The following is a 19,931-nucleotide window of genomic DNA, read 5'->3' on the forward strand; positions in this document are numbered from 1 at the left end:
TCATGCAAAAACCATTTAAAAAACCCCAAACAAACAAACAAACCCCAAAATTAAAAAAAGCTCCAAGACACTGGGAAACGACTTACCCATGTTCTTCTCTGTGGGGATAAACAGGTATCCGATGTGTGACAGATGATGATGGTACATGTGGACTTCTCATGCAGGGCAGCTGCTGGGAACTTTCAGCAGGTGACCCCGCAGCTGTTGTCACAGTGTAGGTGAGTGACCATGTATAGGATTGCATAGCCCCTGCAGACAAACAAGCATTAAAGGAACACAGCTAGCATGGCATGTCATCCACAGAGTTGTTATGCTTTAAGACAGGTATAGGAAAGCGACCTCATAGGCAATGATAATGGGAACAGCATCAACCAAAGTGAACAAAGCAGTTGTATCTGAGACATAAATAAAAATACAAGTAGATCAGCTGGAGCATGCAAAGAACCAGAGGTAGGAGACCTATCTGGAGTGGCTCAGACTGTGAACTTTCAGTGTGGTGTTGAAAACATTTTTCAGAAAAAAAATGGGATGGGATGTAGAAGTGGAGGACCACAAGTGCTAATATTTCTCAGGCACGATCCACCAAGCCCTGAGGTCTCTCTCACATGGAGTGAGCTGCTGGCCTGTTTATCTCTGAGGCTGATCAGGCCTGGACTGAAGCAGGAAGTATGACCAGAACAATGAAGGATTAGAACAAAATTAGTGTTAGGCAAATAAATTTCTTGAACTCTTTTGCAGTTTGCATCTGTTCCATCCAACTAGATACCAGCCTTTGTAGTGGCAACACAGTGGTAGAACTCCAAATTATAACCAATATATAGACAGAAACAGCCTGGCCATTTTCTTCCCACAAATAATGTTTATTTATTCTTTTGATGCTGCAAGACTGGTCTTAATTTATTTTTTCATGTAGAGCATTTGTAGGAAGAGTAAAGCAAAAAAGTGGGTTTTCCATTTTGCTTGGAAGGTGCTGAGTTTTAATCATCCTGATCCCTTCCAGGCAGGAACTTCAGATTCATTGGCCAGCTGCTGAGAAACCTTTGTCCTTCGCACACACCCCTTTCACTCAGGAGGCTGACAGATCCATTGTTCCAGTATAGCATAGCTCTTGCTGGAGGTCATGACCATACTGGCTGAGATTACCCTGCAAATGAGGACCAGAACACTGAATTTAATCCAGTGCGAACACTAGTTTGGGGGTCTCTGGGTGCTCTTCGCTCTTTTTCACCAGCTAAAAGGAATTGCAGGAGGTGACTCGGTTTTTTCAGTGTGGATTCTAGGACTTCCTGTAGGATGAAAGGGCCTAATTCAGAGGGGGAAGCAATTGTATGACCAGGTCTGTGTCCACTCCCTGGCTTTGGGGAATGAAAAGCCTTTCTCAGATGTGCATAATTTTCTTCAAGTGCATGTGACTTTCTTTGGCAAAATCAGACAAACAGTGTTTTTAAATAGGAAATGCTTAATTCTGGGACTGAACAAAGGCATTCTGAGGTTCACAAGATAAGTCCAGCTTGAAATACTCCAGCAGGGTGTGACTTGGTACTCTGTAGTCGAAACATCCTTGGATGTGTTATGGCCAAGGATATTTGTGTTAGGTCTATTTACACATGACTGCATTTTCTGTCACTGACTTGAATTTCCAGTCTTTCATCTCCTCCCATTGCAGAGGACTGTCGAGATCCCTGAGACCAAATTGAGGCTAGCACATCGGTCTTGTTGTGGATGTAAGTGGTCATGGTTCCCTGAGTTGAGCAAAATATTAAGGAAGCCTACCTTCGCTAGAAAATACAGTTCACGTGGAAGGGGCCAAAACTACTTATGCAGTCACCAAAGAGCTTCATTTGAAAACAAGAGAAAAACTTTTGAAAATATCAATGGCTTGTCTGTAGAATACTTTGGTGAAATATTTCAGTTTCAAGAGGTCAACATATTTTCCTAGTGCTATTTTCCAAAAGAAAATTTGAAACTTTGTTTCAAAACAGGCCTAAATTCAAAAGACAAAAGCGAAGAGAAAAAAAACAGTGAAGAAGGACAACAAAGATGGTGAAAAGAACCAAATACTTATTTTTAGGTAACATTCCTGAGTTTTTTTCACTTTTTCACTTTTTAAATTCACCATAAACCAAAAGTTTTTCTTTGACCCGACTTCATTTTTTCCAATACAAAACTTGGCCATTGAGCCAAAAAAATCTCATCACCTTCTTTGCCCTAACAAGAAGCACTAATAACAGGGCCAAAGAATCATTTGCGTTTTACCCAATATGGTTAATTTGACTGGCCTCAGCCATTCTGACAGTCTTCTTTTCTTTTTTTGAAAAGCAGTAGGGATCTTATCCAGGACAGCAAGTTGTTTCATGTGCTCCCTGTGGGAAGCTGGACTCCTTGGATGAGAAGACTTGGCCACTCCTGGCATGCAATCTGACTGGCAGCCACCTTAGTTCAATTTCTAAATAAATGTTCAGGGTGTAACATGCTGTGTGCCTGTCCAGACAACACAGAAACAAATACAGAGAATATGTCTTACACTGGAAGAGTTGTGAATATCTTTGTTTAATTATCCTAACCAAGAATTGTCCAAGGAACTACAGGACAGTACCTCACACAGCTGCTCTAGGAAACACTTTCTTTTGGAGGTTATGGTTTAGAAACAACTGTATGTTGGGTCTTGATCTGGATTTACAGAGTGACAGAAAGATGTTCAAATATTTTTATCAGGATGTTCTTGGGAATCTACAGTTGCCTCACTTCTCTTTGCATTTGTGGAAGGGATGCCATTATTTTCAGTGACCTAGTCACAAAGACAGTGAGGAAGGACAGAAGATGACAACAGATTTGCAGATTGTGCGTATGTATATAACAGGTCAGCCAGGATACTGCAAACATTGTGGTGGGTGGAAAAGGAGGAATAAGTCTGAAATTTTTTTCATAGTTAGCTTTTTAATACCGGCCTCTGTCCCAGTCCTATATGATTAATCTCCTCAGCTGGCTGCAGAACTGAACTCCAGGAGATGAAGTCTCTTTTAGATATGACTGAACCCAACTGAACTGTTTTCTGAAATAAGCAAAAACAATAGTGATTGAGCAACATTCTGGTCTGCTTTGTGTTCTGAACATGCAGGGTTTGATTAAAAGAGAGAAGTTCGTTTAGTATCACTCATTTCTCTTTTAAAGAAAAAATTGATTTTGACGATACTGACCAAGAGGCCATCTAACCCGTAGGAAAGCCAAATATAAATGGAACTTCTATCAGTCTGCCCACAGCCCTGTTCTTATTGGTGCCACCATCTACACCAGTGCAGAAAGAAACAAATGTTGTTTCATTATGCTGCATTTTATATTTGCCTTATGCTGGAGTAAATGACCACCCAGGTACAAGCAAGATACTCACAGCACTGTGTGTTATTGCTGATAGTAAGCAGTATTGTCAGCTTCAAACAATCAGAAATCTGCAGTGGGACCCCCATTCTGCCCACACACAGCAAAAAGATTACCTTAAACTATCAGCTTTAGAAAAAGCACAAACCCTTCCATTTAGAAGGGGAGAATTGCCTTTTGAAATGGGAACCTTTGACTTTTACACTCTGCAGCTACGATAATTAAACTCTGATTGTTGAACAAGAGCTGATGTTCTCACATAGTCATATGAGTCCAGAAGCTGAAGATTTAGGAGAAAACCAGAATTTTTTCTACTCACGCACACAAATAAGAGAGGTGGTAGCTCTGTGCAAGTATCTACTGTGCCAGATTCCCAGAACTTTAATACCTAACCTAGACTTTTAAGAACTGTGACCTTAAATGACCATTGCTGATCTGAACACTTTTGTCACAGATACATTTCTTAAAACTAAATGACTTAGGTTAGTTTACTAACATATTAGGAGCAACTTACAATTCAGAGTTCATTTTGGGTTGTCTAAAAACCATTGCATTGGCAAATGAGTAATCACAGCTTTAAGAGGGGCTTTAAGAGAGAATAGCATAGTCAGCCATATAGCTATCACTTTTATTACAATATTATTGCAGTTTGAACAATCATTAATCTGGCCTTTGTGATTTGGAAAGGATGGAGACTAATTATCCTTTTAAATGTCTAGTAACTTAACAAAAAGTTTTAAATAAAATGTCAGTTGAGCCATGCCAGATGTTCTACCACAGAATGTGATACATAGGATCTACCTTTCTTTTACTTGGAATCATGTAATTGCAACAGTTTAATTTGCTGGTTTTGTACTGACCACTGATTGAAGGCAAGAACGTGAAACTGCAAGCTTAATAGTTAACTTTTATTGCTAATGCCACAAGCAAGAAAGAGTTAATGATGCCTTAAATTGGGGAACTGAGAGCTAGTGGTAGCCAATGGAACTAGTTCTCAAGGTTTGCAAAGCATTTGCAGAGTTTCACATTTACCTCATAAAAGACACATCAGAAAACCAATACAATGTACTTTAAATGTTTATCTCCAGAACAGAGTTACCTGTCCCAAAATATCCCATATATTAATGTCACAAATCTGTATACGGAATAGTGTGGAGAATGGAATACATCTTCAGCAGGGCTGAACCAGGGTTGTTATTTTGTATTACTCTGTGTGAATGAACCTTGCACTCCATAGTGTAATGGTGAACAAACTGAAATCAGTTCATCTACATGATCAACGTGGGAAGTGGAGGTCTTACTAATTGCCCAAATTAACACCAGGAAATAACTACATACGTACTTAATCTTAACCAGACCACTACTTGCATCGATAAATGTGGCTTGTGCTAGACAATCACAAAAGTGAGACTGCACCAGACCGTAAAAATAAAATCCACATCAACCAAAGAAAAGGTTTTAAAACAACCTAAGAATGAAAATCTGGATAAAACAGAGCTAAAAAATTCAGAAACCTCTTTCTTGCCTAAGAAGTTCTGCTACGGGAACAACTACATCATATTCTACTGCCTGTACTGTGGGAGTAGATCCTTCAACCATTGTTCCTAAATGATCCTGTTTCTGGCTTGAGACTTCACACTAGCAGACCTTGGCCTTACCAGGACATTAAAAAAAATTAGAGGGAGAGAATAAAACAGACTATAATAAAATAATAAACAACACGGATTAAAAAGGAATTGCATTTGTGCTGTTTATATGAGTCCATTCCCTTGCATTACAAGTGGGATTCAGGAGGGATACATAAGATCCATGCATTCCCCAGGCTTGCCCAGATCTGTGTGTAAGCCAAGTACCTAAGTCAAGTAAGCTGAAGGTGGAATCTCAGATAGCTGACAAATAGGCTATTACATAAACATGGAATAAGCTTTGGGTGAATAGTTATGACAGTCACACAGAGTTACAGTCTCTGCAGCCCAAACACAAGTCCCTCAAATATCCGTTCCTATCAATGCCACTGGAAAGCACACAGTTCCTTACTCTTCCGTCTTTTACTTCTGGGTACAGTTCTGCATCACACTAAGTTCTGGTTATAACATCACAACGATCCCATAGGGTCATGATGCCTATAGATCAAGTTGCCCACAAAATCAATGTTTCAACAAGACTCAAGCATATACATGACCTCCAGCATTGCCTGATCTAAAGCAGTGAGCTCACCTGCCATGTCTAGAATCATGTCTTTTGTCTAACTGTTCTGGGGCTAATACACTCCTATTGCCCTCCTAAATATGCTATTGCCTCCAACAGTGAGAAAACCTTAAGTTTTGATGTAGGGAATAATGTTCTTAAATCTCTTTCCACCACAACCATGCATTGTGTTTCCCTGTGGTGCCTTTGAAAACATGAAAAACATTTGTCAGAAAGATTTATTAGTCCTTTAGCCACTGCCAAATTCTCCAGTGTGGTAAATCATCACTTTCTGACACTCTTTCAAGAAGGTTTTGTAACTTTTCTAGTACGTCACAAAAGTGATAGTTTCCACATTCTAATTATACATCCTTTTCACTGAGGAGCAGCAAAGCTGGAATTTCACTGCCTGGAAGGCCTTCTGTTTCTGCTTTTTTTTTCCAGGAGTCAAGAAAACACTGTCTTCTGATCATACAGACAGACTGTTCTGCCCACATCTGAAAGGTAATGAGTGAGTTTTACATTGGAGTACAGAGGATGGTTGTCCATTTATACAAACCAAACAAGAAGCCAGTTTTGTGCTTATTGTTTTCTGTCAGTCCTGCCCACAAGCTGAATATACCTTTAAGCACAGATTTTTTAGTCTCTGAGCCCATGAGAATACAGTCTCATGAGTTGCCATAATACACTATGCAGCTGAAAATAGGCTTCAGACATGTAATTCTTAGTCTCTAACATTGAAAGATGAAAGTAATCAACGAGGTGTAAAACATTTCCAAGAGAAACTTGCGCAGCTATTTAAACATATTTGGGTCTCGGATATGTTTAAAGATACCCAATTCCCATTTTACCCACTAGAAATTCCGGAACCACTAGTGGTTCAGGATTTTGAAAACCTCACTAAACCTTAAAATATCTGGCACATTTCCTTGAAGTATATAAAACATCTAGACATCATATCTTTTTCCTATTAGATTGCATGTCACATTTGGATACAGTGAGAAGGCATAAGTGATATTTTGAACAGATTTCTGTTTGGGAAGGGTTCTCATCTCTTGAAAGCCAGCACATCGTGTTCTTAGGATCAATTTCAAGTGACTAAGTGCAAAAGCCATCTTCAAGCAGATCCAGTTGCCATAAGCCTACCTACCTGTTGTAGCTGTTATCCCACCGTACTCTGGGGACTGATTGCTGATGGGTGAGGGGGCAGAGGGCACTTCCACTGAGGTGGCAGATTTAGCTGGGGAGAATGGCACTGGAGAGGGAGTTGGAGGAGCTGGTTCACTCAGAATAATTTCTTCTTGTACTTCTGCTGTAGGATGAGAGAAAAATCATCAGTCATAGCTAAAGGTAGAGACAAGGAACACTGAGAATCTAAAAAAATAAAATTGAATAAAAGCAATGCAAGAAGTTAAATTCTGTAGGCTGTATTTCAAGAAATGCCTAGCAAGAATCAGAAATCTTTGAAAGAAGTACTTCTGTAACATTCGACATTACAACCTTCAATGTACCTTCATAAGACATCTTAAAGGACAGTGCTGTTTTTCCTGTTGTATAGATAGCAAACCTTTGCACAGACAGCTTAAGGCTTATATTCCTGTGATATACTATTAGATACCAAAAATTATGAGTCTAGTCCAAGTCAGGCACTCCTAACTCCTTCTAGAGATGTTGGAAAGAAACAGGAATCTCCAGGGGATTCCAGTGGCTTTTGGTTATGACCTTCTTTCTTCATTGACTAAAGAGGATGACACTCTGGATAGTCCTCACTGTGAAAGGTATGTGGAAAGTATGCAAGGATATACAACTTTGTCAAAAAAACAAGAGGCTATGACGGGGCAATGAATTAAATCCAGATCTTTCAACACATAGAAGATATTACCCTAATTGCAGAAATAGTCTTCTTCCTATAAATCTACAGAGGGACAAATTAAGCCACATCTAAAATAAATAACGGAACTTTTCAAAGGTGACAGAGGGGTTTAACATCCCAAAATTAATGGGAGATGCAAGGAAAGAAGGTCACCGAGGACCGTTCATTAAAAGGGGCTGCCCTAAGCAGAGGGAGACTGAAGGCAATCTCTGCCTGCTTCTGTTCTGGCAAGTCAGTGTAGAGTGGAGCAGGACTCAGAATCTGCTTCTGTACGGGCACTCAGAACAAAAGCATAGCTGAAATAATAGCTTTGGTTTTTGTCTTTGTTCACTTATTCTCTCCCTCCCTTTTATTTAAGGTGGCGCAAATCCACTAGTATCAGTTAATTTATTTACTATTAAACCAGGGTGAGAGAGAACCAAGAATCAAGACCGGGTCCACTGAAACACAGTGGTGGTTAAGATAGATTAAGTAAGGTAAAGTGTTCAGCACAAAAATCTCTTAGTGAAACACCAAGCGTGTGCTTAGGAATGGAGTTTCAGACATCCAGAGTTACATCAGGAAGCAGGCAGGCCTCTTTCAGAACATATTAACCAGGGAAGCCCCCCCCTCCAAATGACTTATTTCAAATAATGATGGAACTGAAAAACAATTAACTCCTAGATAAGCCTCATTGAGTTAGAAGAAGATAAATAAATGTCCTAACATAGAAAACAGTGAATCCAGTGGAATAAAACAACAAAAGACGAATGAAAGAACAAACTCACCTGTGCTTCCTTCTCCTTTCATTGCCCTCATTAGCTCATTAGCTCTCTCCTGACAATGGAGTGATTCTAGCAGGTACAATACATAGTCATCGAACATCAAGTGAATAAGGTGAAAAGACCCTGGTAATAAAGTGAACAAACAAAAAAGCTATTAACTGTCTCAATACACTCATTAAATCAATGATTACGGTATTCAACACAAACAGTACTGAGTAGGGCTGCCTCCATAGACTACTGCCACTGAAGTGTCTCTCTTACTCAAGGCAAGAGAGGTCAAAGTAAAACGGAGGACTAGCAAACTCTGTTGACTCCTGGATTTATGCAGGCTTGTATGACCAGTTACTGTGGTTTAGGGTGCAAGGAGGCTGCCTAGCTCAGAGCTGGGACTTGATGAATTTTTCTCCTCCTACATTAGTATCGAACAATTTAGACAATTACACTACAGTGGAATCATTTCCTTTTATCTAAAGGACCAGATATAAGTTTCTGTCAGAAGTAGAATCCTGAATTGGCTGCATTAGCGACATGTCCTGGTATGAATTTTCTGAATGACCTGTGTCATTGAACAAGGAAATGAGAGACTAATCAACAGGAAGGTAGAAACAACCTTCCAAGTCTCCTGAAGGTGTATCTCCAGAGCTTTGCCTGGACTGGACGAAACAGCCATTAAATGCCAAACACGGAGACATCAGCAGCAACTGCGGATGTCTTAAAGAGAAAGACTTGTTCCAAAGCTTTGCTCTGTCATTCATGTGGTTCAAACTGATAATTAAGATAGTACAGCAGAACTACTACATGATCTTTTCCTAATTATCATTTCGAACCATATCAGCAGCACAACATTTGGCCTGTTCTTGTGCTTACCTCTGAAGATGCCCTTGATACTGTCTCTTAACTGCCACGACAGAGATGTGAAAAACTTAAGGGCTAAAGGACTAAAGGGCTTAAGGGAAGACTATGCACAATAGAAAATGTGGGGCATGGAGCCAAAAAGAACTTTGAAAATTAAGAGTAAAGGAGATTATATGGATAACTACCAGCCACAAATCCTCAAGTAAGATTTGATTAAAGATGGAGCACTTGCTAATGTTGTCAGGAGGAAGGACTGGGTAACACTGTGGACTAGAGTAACGGAAATGAAGTTTAATAGCACGGTGTTATAAGTTCTGCCCTTGGTGATTTATATCATTGTCTTGTTTATATACTTCCTCTATAGAGGAAGCACATACAGAGCACATATAGCCACAAAAACAGATACATAAGAAAAGACCATGGATGCATTTCAGGGGAAAATTAGACACTGTGTAGTGTCCTCCTGAAAGTAATAACATTCATCTGCAGGGGAAGATTGACAAGTATCAGGATGGACTTTGGCCAGTGTATGCAATAGACTCCATGACACAGAGTACCCATAATAGCTCCAGACAGGATTTGATCATACAATGTTTTTTAAAAAAGCTCCTATGTTTATTTAGACTTGCGTGGAATATTTAAAACTTATTCATATCAGTCACTAAATAACTCTGGCAAGTGCAAATGCAGCCAGGTTAAAATAATAGTCAGTCCAGCAGCTGGCTTAATCTAGAGAAAGATCACCAGCTGAGAGGAAAACAGAGATCAACTACTGCCAGACAAAAAAACCCCCTCACATACATGTGTTCCTTTTGAAATTCCACTACTACATTTTGAGGAAAAATACTTCCATGGGAAAAAAAGATGCAAGAAGTTTCAAATTCAATTGAATTTCATAATGATTGGTTTGTTCACAGGAAAGTTAGGTTTATCTCGGGATACTAGCTTTTAGTACAGCAAAGCACAACTATCTCTACTCCAACTTCTGTACTTAAACATACTGTTGAGGGGCAGAAGAAGTGGTTTGAAAGACCCTATATCCTTATACAACTCTAGCTGGCAATTCAGCTTTCAAAGCAACTCTGAGCACATTCTTTTTCTTTGTGACCTGGATGGTCTTTGTGTTCAATTCTCTCACTCCACGCCTGCACGGCTTCTGGCATCACTGATATGAGCTGAGCACACACACCAGGAGGTGAACACATGCCTTTGAGTTCTTGGGCAAGGCAGCACAGAAAAGGGACATACGTGGTTGCAACACCTTTGCTATGGGGAGGAAATCTTTGGCTGCTGGTGAACCTGGAACATTAGGTTTTTCATTTGTTTCACATATCTACGTAAACCGAAATGGGAACAAGTTTCCCCAGCCTTTCAAGGGTAAATAGTGGAGCTCTTCACTGAACTACTGCGGAGAATTTGGTTTTAGAAATATTTTAGGCTCAAAGTCTTGTTAAATAAAATCCTATTCAATTCAGCAGGGCGATAAAGACAGCAGACCTGGCTGATCACCTTGTTCCTGACCTAGGATTTCCCCAGTGGAAACCTATATTATCAAGAATCTCCACAAAATACTCACTCTTCTTCTGATTACAGTTTTTCAGAGGGAAGCTTCTATTGACTTTAGTGTAGTGACTACTGATAAGTATTTCCAAAGTAAGAAAAACAGGCCTAAATCCTGGCAAACTTCATGTGGTGGTACAAAGCTCAGGGTATTCACTGTTTCCCATCAAAGTCCTTGCTCAGCCTTAATTAAAAAAAAAAAAATTCAGGAAACTCACTTGTAGTTTCATAAAAATATTCTGTAGTGTGAACCCTAAACACTAAAATGCTAGCAAGCAAACAAGAACCCAAGATTTGCTACTTTAAAAAAATGTCTTTGTTTTTGAGGGGTCTAATATTTTATTTTGAAGGCTTGGGGTTGGCAATACTGAATGCAGCATTTAAAAACACTCCAGTGCCCTTGTCACTCTCTTGAATTTCTCTCTTCCTCTCCTATTATTTCTCTCACTGTGTATTTTCAAACTCTATACAGAGTTTTTGAGCCCAGAATTTGCGTGAAAGACACTAGACAAACAAGTTGTTGGTACTGAATGAATGCAATATTTTTACATTTTTTAAATGAGTTGAATGAAATGTAAGCTATAGAGTGAAACCAATATCAGGGCATGCATTTCAGCTACACAGTGGATAACTATTCAGCACAATGTACAATAATTTATTCTGTGTTGGCAAGCTACTGTTTTTCACATGAAATTGCTTGCTTCTTTCAAGTATATCTGTAAGTACCGAAAAGGATCCAGCTGTAGGTGGCAAACCATACACTTCTTTAGGAAGAGGTATGAAGTCATTCAAGAGACTAGTTAAAACAACAAATAGAATTCGGCTCTAATTTTCATGAATTAACAGAAATCATAGTAATGATTACCCAGCTAATGTATAGTAAGTATCAGCAGTCATTAACAGATACAGCAATTATGTGTAAGTAGCAAAACAACAGTGAGATTTCCAGATCTGGGGAAAACCATGAGGCTTCTATTATTAATTAGTTACTTTGTACACTGGATGCATTACCCAAACACTGCCACCAACTGTGCCTTTGATATGCATAGACAGGAAGGAGGGAGGGAGGCAGATAGAAAAAGGGAGCAGGAGAGGGAGTGAGAGAGAGGAGCTTTTTTTCCTGCCAAGGATTGTTTCCACCTGCCCATGCTACCAAGCTTAAAATCTTTGCAGAATCAAATCTCTGTGCTATCCAGTCCAGTGCCAGGTATTCCAGCTTCCTCCAATAAAATTTCTTTATCACATTTTTCAAAGATAAAAATATTCTGTCCTGTATATAGTAAAGATCCCATCATTCAACACATTATTTTACTTTTTTAAAAAAAATACACTGTGATCATCTGAGTATATATATATTGCTTGAAGTGGGGGGAAAAAAAAAAAAAAATGGTCCACAGAAAAAGTTCCAATGCAGTAAAAAGACAAAACTTTTTACCTAGGTTAAAAACAAAAGCATATCTTGCCTCTGCTGGAGTTGCACCTGAGCAGGGAAAACTCCACCTTGCGGAAATTAGGGTTATAATATGGATGGAACCTACACTTGTCACCTTGCAGGCTGCAGACCTCTGCAGCTCAGCAGAGGGCCATGTGGTTTGTACAAAGTGAAACAGTTTCAACAGAAAATATGAGAAAATCCTCCCACAGGATAAATCTTCCAGCCCTTTGGTCAGAGATCTTATTCTGGCAGAGATTATCACTGCTTCAGGACTCTGCCGAGGCAGGCAACTGTGTTCTAAGCACAAAAATGTGGCAGATGCAAAAGAATTATCATTGATTTCACTTTTAAAAAAATAACAATTTCTGAATTTGATGAAAATCCCAAACTATCTCAGCTTCACACTATATTTTTTAAACTCTTGATTTCCTGCCAGATTGAAAAGCAGTTATTGATCCAGTTCTAATTATAACACCACATACCCATGAAAAACACATCAGCTATAACCAGTTCATTCTTTCCCTGGGTATGGTTACATATAAACATATAAAGTCATGTTCGAAAGTGTGTGTCCATATAAGAAGGAGAATCATACATTTGTGCACACGGAGATACCCAGTGAACTAAAAAGACAAACAGAAACCTACAAACTTAGTTGAGCAGTGAAAATTCTCAAAAATGAGAAATTCAAGAGTCAAATTTATACCAGAGCCAACGGGTAAGTTATTTTGGTAGATCTATTATATCGTAGGGGTTCCCTAACTCAAAGCAACAAATAATTTTCAATCTTCTCATTTACCCACTACATGTCAAGTTCATAAATGTTTCCATTAATAAGTAAGAAATTACAGCTGAGGATCACTGTACGGAGCATGTAGACAACTGGGGGTCTAATAACTATTTGGGGAATCCCCATTTGAATAAAGATGCTTTGATGATTGATGCTTTGAAACAGAGAATGTTTGATTAGGTTACAAACATATCCTGAGCAGCAATAAAAATAATGTTGTAATGTGCAATTCAGTAGCAATAATGTATTCTTGGGGGCACTTTAATATCAGCATTTCAAGGCTTGTAACAGTGTAACCTCAACACTGCACTAATGCAGGATCTTTTTTCATTTTTGGGGTACAGGTGTGTTTCACAGGTCGGGATCATGTCTACAGGGAGAAGTGTAGCCACCCAAAGTGCTAGGAAACAAAATTCAGCATTTACTTAACACTCATGCAAATGGATTTGTGAACACTGGGGGAAAGTATAATGTTAAGCAGTATCAGCTACTTTTATTCCTAAAAAAAGAGAAAAGCTGCAGTGACTCAAGGAGAAAATGAGCCCTGGAGGAGCTGGAAAATAGGTGTACCCAGGATACTGGTGTTGAAACACAAGCTAGCAGATCAAAATTGGAGGTGCTCACTATCCTGATGTCTAGTGGTGACTCAGTAACACCTTTTTGGAAAACTCTTTACAATGGGAAGCAAATTTCAGGTTAAAATATAAATACGGATTGTATTGTGCTTATCTCTGATGGTATCTGAATTTATGCTATTAGATGCCATTAGATTTATGCTATTAGAAAAGCAAAAAGGACATCAAAGCTCAGCTGGCAGAAAACCTTGCTGCTGTTCAATGCAGTGCCTTCATAAATTCATTATTAACCTTCTACTAATCTATTCTGACAAATGTGCATTTATAAAAACCATCTCTTATGCCAAATCTGGTCCCAAGTGACTGTCAGTGTTCACACTTATGATACAGCAGTCCATTTTCAAGCATTCCTGGTTTTAACTCATTTTAATCTGAACTGTTTGTGTCCCAGGATTCAAGACAAAGCCCCTTTTGAAACTGTGTAGAAAAGCAACTTGCTTTTTCATTTGGAAAGTCTATTTTTCCACCCTGCCTGAATTCTAACAGAAAGAAAGATAATCTGTCCAGGGTATATAAATACACTCATTTTGTAAAGACTAATTTAAAACGTTGTGTCCTTTAAAAGCAGAGCTGGCAAAGTGGTTCACTGGAGAGCTTTTCATCCATGTCAGTGCAAAGTCATCTGTCTCAGTACAACACATGGTCAGAGTGGCCTGGGTGACCAGGCTCACTTTGCACTGGAGGGCATCAGGGAGTAGTTCTGTAATCAACTTCTTCAGCTAGGCTGTGATAGGTAACTCCAGCTACTGGCTAATAACAAACAGAAGGAAGTAGGTACATTTTAAGCTCCCCTGGCTTGATCTTGAAGACAGTCATCTGTCTGAATGTTATTTCCAAATGTCAGTAGCCCCAACTCCTAATAGAGCCCTGGACAGTTGAAAACTATTTATGTATTTAAACTGTACATTACAAGCCAGGATACAGAATTTTTTTACTATGGCATGCAATTATTACAACAATTATTACTTGTACAGGTTTCCCAGAGAAGTGGTAGATGCCCCATCCCTGGAGACATTCCAGGCCAGGCTGAACAGGGCTCCGAGCAACCTGATCTATTCGAAGATGTCCCTGCTCATGGCAGGGGGTTGGACTAGATGACCTTTGAAGGTCCCTTCCAACCCAAACTATTCTATGATTCTATAATATGATTCTATGAAAACGAAAGTACCAAAGCTGGGTGCACTGTGCAAAGTCATGTCCCGAATCACTCGAGTGCCAAAACAGGACCACATCAGTAGGAACTGCTGAGCTACTTTCTTCAAAGAGCCTTGTCTCTTGGCAGCTACCTGCAAGAAAGCAGATACGTGTGACATGGAGAAACTTTTATTTCTACCACCTGATATAGCTGAATGATGCACATATTCATCTTATATATATATATATATACACATACTGAAAAACTAGTTACCATTATATTCACATTGAAATATACACTAAAAATCTTTTTTTGAAACAAACAAACAAACAAGAAAACAACCTTACACAGAAAGCCAACTTGTAACTCTATACAGCTTTCAGAAAGAGGAAATCATAAAGTATTATTTAACACCAAGGCTGAATTTCCTTTATAAATGGTGAAAGGACCGCCAAGAAATTGCTCTGGTCTTCATCTTAACCTAGTTACTAACATGTTCATTCTTGCTTCCTCATCACAGAAGCAATTTATAATCAAGAACACTTGATCTACACTGAATATTTATATTAATATTTCAATTAAAGTTTACTATTTAATATAGGTTTTTTTGTTTCTTCACGTTTTTTTGTTTTTGTGAATTCACATAATTATTTTACTAGCAAAAATACTTTCCAGAAAGTACACCTTAGGCATCAAGTCTTCAAAAATGTATTTACTATAGCCATATGTGAGTTGAAGAATTACGTTCGTCCAATCAGCTAATAAAATTCATGTCAGGTTCCTCATGAAAATTAACAGTTATGGTCTGAACTTCAAATTGCATTCCACTGACTAAAAGAAAAGTTCCCCAAAACAGTCAATACATTTCAAGTAATCTGGGGAAGTATCTGTTGTTTTCTGTATGGATCTTTTGCAGCAGAGAGGCAGGCACTATTATTTTTTTTTTTTTATTTCTCAGTTCTGACAGCTGGAATGAAGAGTTTAAATTCTAATAGGACATTCTATTAGAATACAAAGTATAGTTAGTGACAGAAGTTAAAATCCTCAGTCATCCAGTTTCTTACTCTATGTAAAATTATGGTGATACCTGATCACTTCTGAAAGCATTTTAAAAATATTTTAGTAGGATTCTGCATACACTTAAATCAAGATAAAATACAAGCCTTGGTCTCACAAATCAGCTCAAAAGGCAATATAAATGTATCCTTGACTGAATGGTAATGTAGACTTCCATCCTTACAGTTGAATGTACATAAATGAATTAACTGACCTAAATATCCTTTTCATTAAAATCTTAAAAGGCCAGACTAGAGAATGCTTTTTATTTGCACTGTGTAGTTAGGATGAGTCTGAACTCATCTTTCCACACCCCTGAAGTATTGATTTGACTGGAAACCTCAACCGTGTTCCATTTGTGAATATCATCTTTTGGGACAGAACAGACAAAACTAGAATAAAGCAGAATCCTGAGTGTGAGCAGTTCTTAAACTGAGCATGAAAACTGGTGAGATGTTGCCCGCTGCTGCTTTACTCATGCTTATTACCAATGCCTGTCTTGTTTGTTGTTTTGATTTGGTTTGGTCTTTTCTATTTTTTGCTAGAAATCTGTGAGCTGAATAGAGCTCATGATGCACATCAGTGACCCAGGTCCTTACTCCTGCTTACCAACCTTCACAACACATCTGTCCACCATGGAATCCAGCCACTCAATGTACGACTCAATGGGGGACTGTTCCTCCAGAAGGTGATCAAACTCCTGATACACTGGCAGACAAAGAAAAAATAGCCCACCTCAGTACTTGGGTTACATTTCAGACAAAAGAGAAACAAATCACAAAAAGCTGCCAATAACATCACAAGTTTGCTGTGGTTTTAATCATAGATTGTTTAGCTATACCAAATATATCTTCTTGGTGCTGATCCAATAAGTTTGCTTGGCCTTTTATCTCCTTTCTACTAAAAGTGATGGAGTCATTGGAAGTTGTGTTTTAATGTGAGTAAATCAGGACCTATTGTTTGAAATCGATAATTTTATTTAAGCTTCAGCTGTCTGGTGTGCCCAGAAGAGAAACATTTATGGTTTTCTCTACCAAGAGTGTGAAGGTAGGCCTTGATCCTGGTGATGAAAAAGGGCGTACATGAAATTGATGTAGAAATGCATAAAGAATATTCTAAGCACCAAGTGGATGAGTATTGTTGACAGGGCTCTCATCTGTATAATGCTTTAGTTGCAAAAACATGATTTTACAGCTGCAAATCATCTATTTGCAATGCCAGACACACACACACAAAGAATTTCCATAAACTTCTGCTTCTTCAAAACAAACTGCTGCCAATGCACTGAATTTACCAAGAGTTTTCAAAAGCAAACTGAATACTTTTAAACTTCTCCCAAATACACATATTCATATTTTAATACAGAGAGTAAAAACAATTAAGTCATTCAACTGCAGATCTTAAAACTGCAAGTCTGTAGTTTATTTATGAGAATCAATGACTGGAAGACAAAGAATCACGCACTTTGACACCTTAAGAAACTGTTCTTCAACTCAGCTAAAATAAAAGGCCAAATAGGTCAAGAAGAAAGATACTTTGCACCTGCTGTGCTACAGGATGATCTCAATGCACTATACATTTCCATTTCTGCTTAATTATAAATAACAGGAGGAAGGAATTTTCCACAATAGGAAAGACAGTGAGGTAGGTGGAGGAGGTTAGAGATGACAGCTAGAGAAGTGAGCCAGAGAGGCTGAGAATAATGCAAAGAACAAGCTCCCTGGTCTCCAAGTTGGATCAGCAAGATGAGCAGGAATGCATTTGCCTCACACCTGACTTTAACTTTGTTTAATTTAGACTTGCAAAGGCTGGATAGATCAGAAACACTAGCTGGGGAAGAAGGGAAATAATTATATTTGAGTCACCCTTATCTTGTTTCACTGAATGGGCAACTTCTCTTTTTTCAGAACAGGATCACAGAGGAATCTAAATGTCTCCTTACCCAAGTATTTGGCTGGACAAAACTGCCTGATACAACAGATGAAGTAATTCATATGCTGTGCAAAGAGGGGAGCAAGAGTAGAAAAATAAATCAGTTGCCTTCTTTGCTGCTGGAGCAATTCAACTGTGTACAACAACCTGTTTGAGGAAAGTAACCATTTGGCCTGTAGTGACTGTTAAAAATACTGCAACAGGATCTGAGAAAGAGGGAATAAAGAAGAAACCATGTCAGAGACAGCTACCATAGCAGAGCAGGAAAGAGCTTGTCTTATACCAAATTATTTTCCTCTAAGCTTTCTTATAGCCTAATAAACAATTTTTCCCAGTTACGGTAGCTAGAAATTATAATTTCTTGGCTATTAATACCAAAAATGTGAAAGCAGGCCTTAATTCCACGTCATATGAGTCATATAGAGTATGATCTTAGAAAAGATCTTCGGCAAAGAAGATGGAGAAAGGGAGTCTCAATTCTAGAACAATCTCTATACATATCTGCACATCTTAGTGAAATCCCATCTCATGATGAACACTTGTGTTACATCACTATTTCTGGGTAATTGCTTAGTGGACTGTATGGGCCTAAAATATGTAAAAAACTGTTCAAATCCATTAGTATTCAGGAAAATTCCATTTGATTTGGTTTCACTTAAGTTTGTATTTAAATAGTTAACACATATACAAAAAGCTTTCCTAAATAATATGAATTTTCTGAATGAGAGCCAAAACTGTTGCTGCTACTAGGGATTATTACTTTGAGAACTCTTTCTTTTTTTGGCCAGTGGGATGATGTTGGGTAGATGTGGAAAACATAACAGATGACAGAAGGATGTACCATATTCTGGTCTCCAGTCTCCCTATGTCCTACCCTCCCTGCCACCATGTCAAGTTTCTATCTCCTCAAAAGGGAAGAGGGCCATGTCAGGAGAGAAACCAAGAGTTAAGAAGGAGAGGAAAGAGTACCAAGCATGTCTCGCTGGAAAACAGAGCTAACAGAGAATGCGAGGCCTGTCCCTAAACTGGGGAGAAGACTTTTAGTGTTAACATGATGGGATGAGCACCAAAGACAATCTTGAAGGGTCCAGCGTACATGCGAAGGTGTCACCCCTCCTCTTCCCAGCCACTCACTGAAAGAGTGACCCCACTGGCAAACCTACCCTTGCAGGGCTCCCACAACTGGTTGCCCAGGTTGCTCCCCGTTAAGGCTGGTTCTGGATAAAAGATGACTGGTCCTCCTCAGGAGAGAGACGGCAATACAACAGGTGGGTTCACAGGGAAGTGAGGTTATGAATGACGCTAAAGACAAAGCTGGTCACCCTGGTGCCTCAGAGGGGCAAACTCAGTGTGCTTAGGGTTATACCTAAGCTTACAACCATGAAAATTTGCTGGACAATGTAAGTTAAATTTTATATTTACAAAAGATCTGTGACTCTAAAACCCATTTCCCAACATCTCCAAAGTCGCTTTTCAGTTCATGCTCCTCACTATACTTAGCAGAATCTAAATTAGCCAATGAGTTTGCTCAATATGGGTCTTCTATTTACTCATGAAAGTTCAGGATAAAAGCTTATCCCATCAAATGACCTTGTTTATGAAAGCACTGTGTAAAATTGAACTTTTTCTAAAGAAAAGTTTTCAAGGGACTCAACTACACAGCCACTTTAGTGTCAAAGCCATTCAAAAGACAACTCTCCTGCAATTCTACAGCAGCAGAGACTGGATTTTGTCAGATTCAATGGTTAAATCATAGATTCATTTTACCAAAGTTCATGGAAAAAATCCTCCTGAATTTGGGCAGAAGTTTTGTACCATTGGCTATTCTGGTTATTAGAAAGAAACTCATAATAGAAGAGTCCCCAGATCTATGCCTCAAAACATTAGACCTTGACAGGGCTTTGCCTTACATTTTGATAAATGTCTCTATATTTATCTTAAGCCTCCAAGCAAACCAATGCCTGCAAAAACAGTGTTACTTTCACTCAGCTTTTTTTCCAGCAGGAAACCAAGTTCACCTGGCTTTATTTGGGGGTTCTGCTCTTACACTGTATGATGAGCTTTCTGTGTTCCTCCCGTGAGTCCTCCATAGTATAGAGGGTTTGTTTGGTAATGCTATTCAGATCCACATTCCTCCAGTCCTCCAGCATTTGAAATGTGATGTCCGCACTGTGGATCACCGTTCTTGATGCCTGTAATCCAATTCAATCTATTCATTAGTTCATGGTTTATTAGGTTAAAAAATAGGCTTTATCCCCTTTTACGCTTCCTTAGCTAGGCTCACTAAGTTGATTCTCCTCATGGACCCTCACCCACCAGCTTGATGTCTTATGG

The 19,931-nt window shown here is 38.8% G+C and overlaps 1 protein-coding gene across 1 annotated transcript in view; it reads right to left on the reverse strand.

Moving 5' to 3' along the window:
* The window catches only part of RFX4 (regulatory factor X4), a 97,531-nt gene that overhangs the window by 16,643 nt on the left and 60,957 nt on the right, over positions 1-19,931 (reverse strand). Inside the window, exons 11-16 of the mRNA XM_065640953.1 lie at positions 19,645-19,789; positions 16,279-16,373; positions 14,643-14,760; positions 8,203-8,322; positions 6,713-6,874; positions 87-249 (exon numbers count right to left, since the gene is read on the reverse strand). Of these exons, the coding sequence (XP_065497025.1) occupies positions 87-249; positions 6,713-6,874; positions 8,203-8,322; positions 14,643-14,760; positions 16,279-16,373; positions 19,645-19,789 (803 nt within the window). The remainder of the gene's footprint in view (positions 1-86; positions 250-6,712; positions 6,875-8,202; positions 8,323-14,642; positions 14,761-16,278; positions 16,374-19,644; positions 19,790-19,931) is intronic.

Source organism: Caloenas nicobarica, chromosome 1 (genome assembly GCF_036013445.1).
Source record: "Caloenas nicobarica isolate bCalNic1 chromosome 1, bCalNic1.hap1, whole genome shotgun sequence".
NCBI classification, from domain to species: Eukaryota; Metazoa; Chordata; class Aves; order Columbiformes; family Columbidae; genus Caloenas; species Caloenas nicobarica.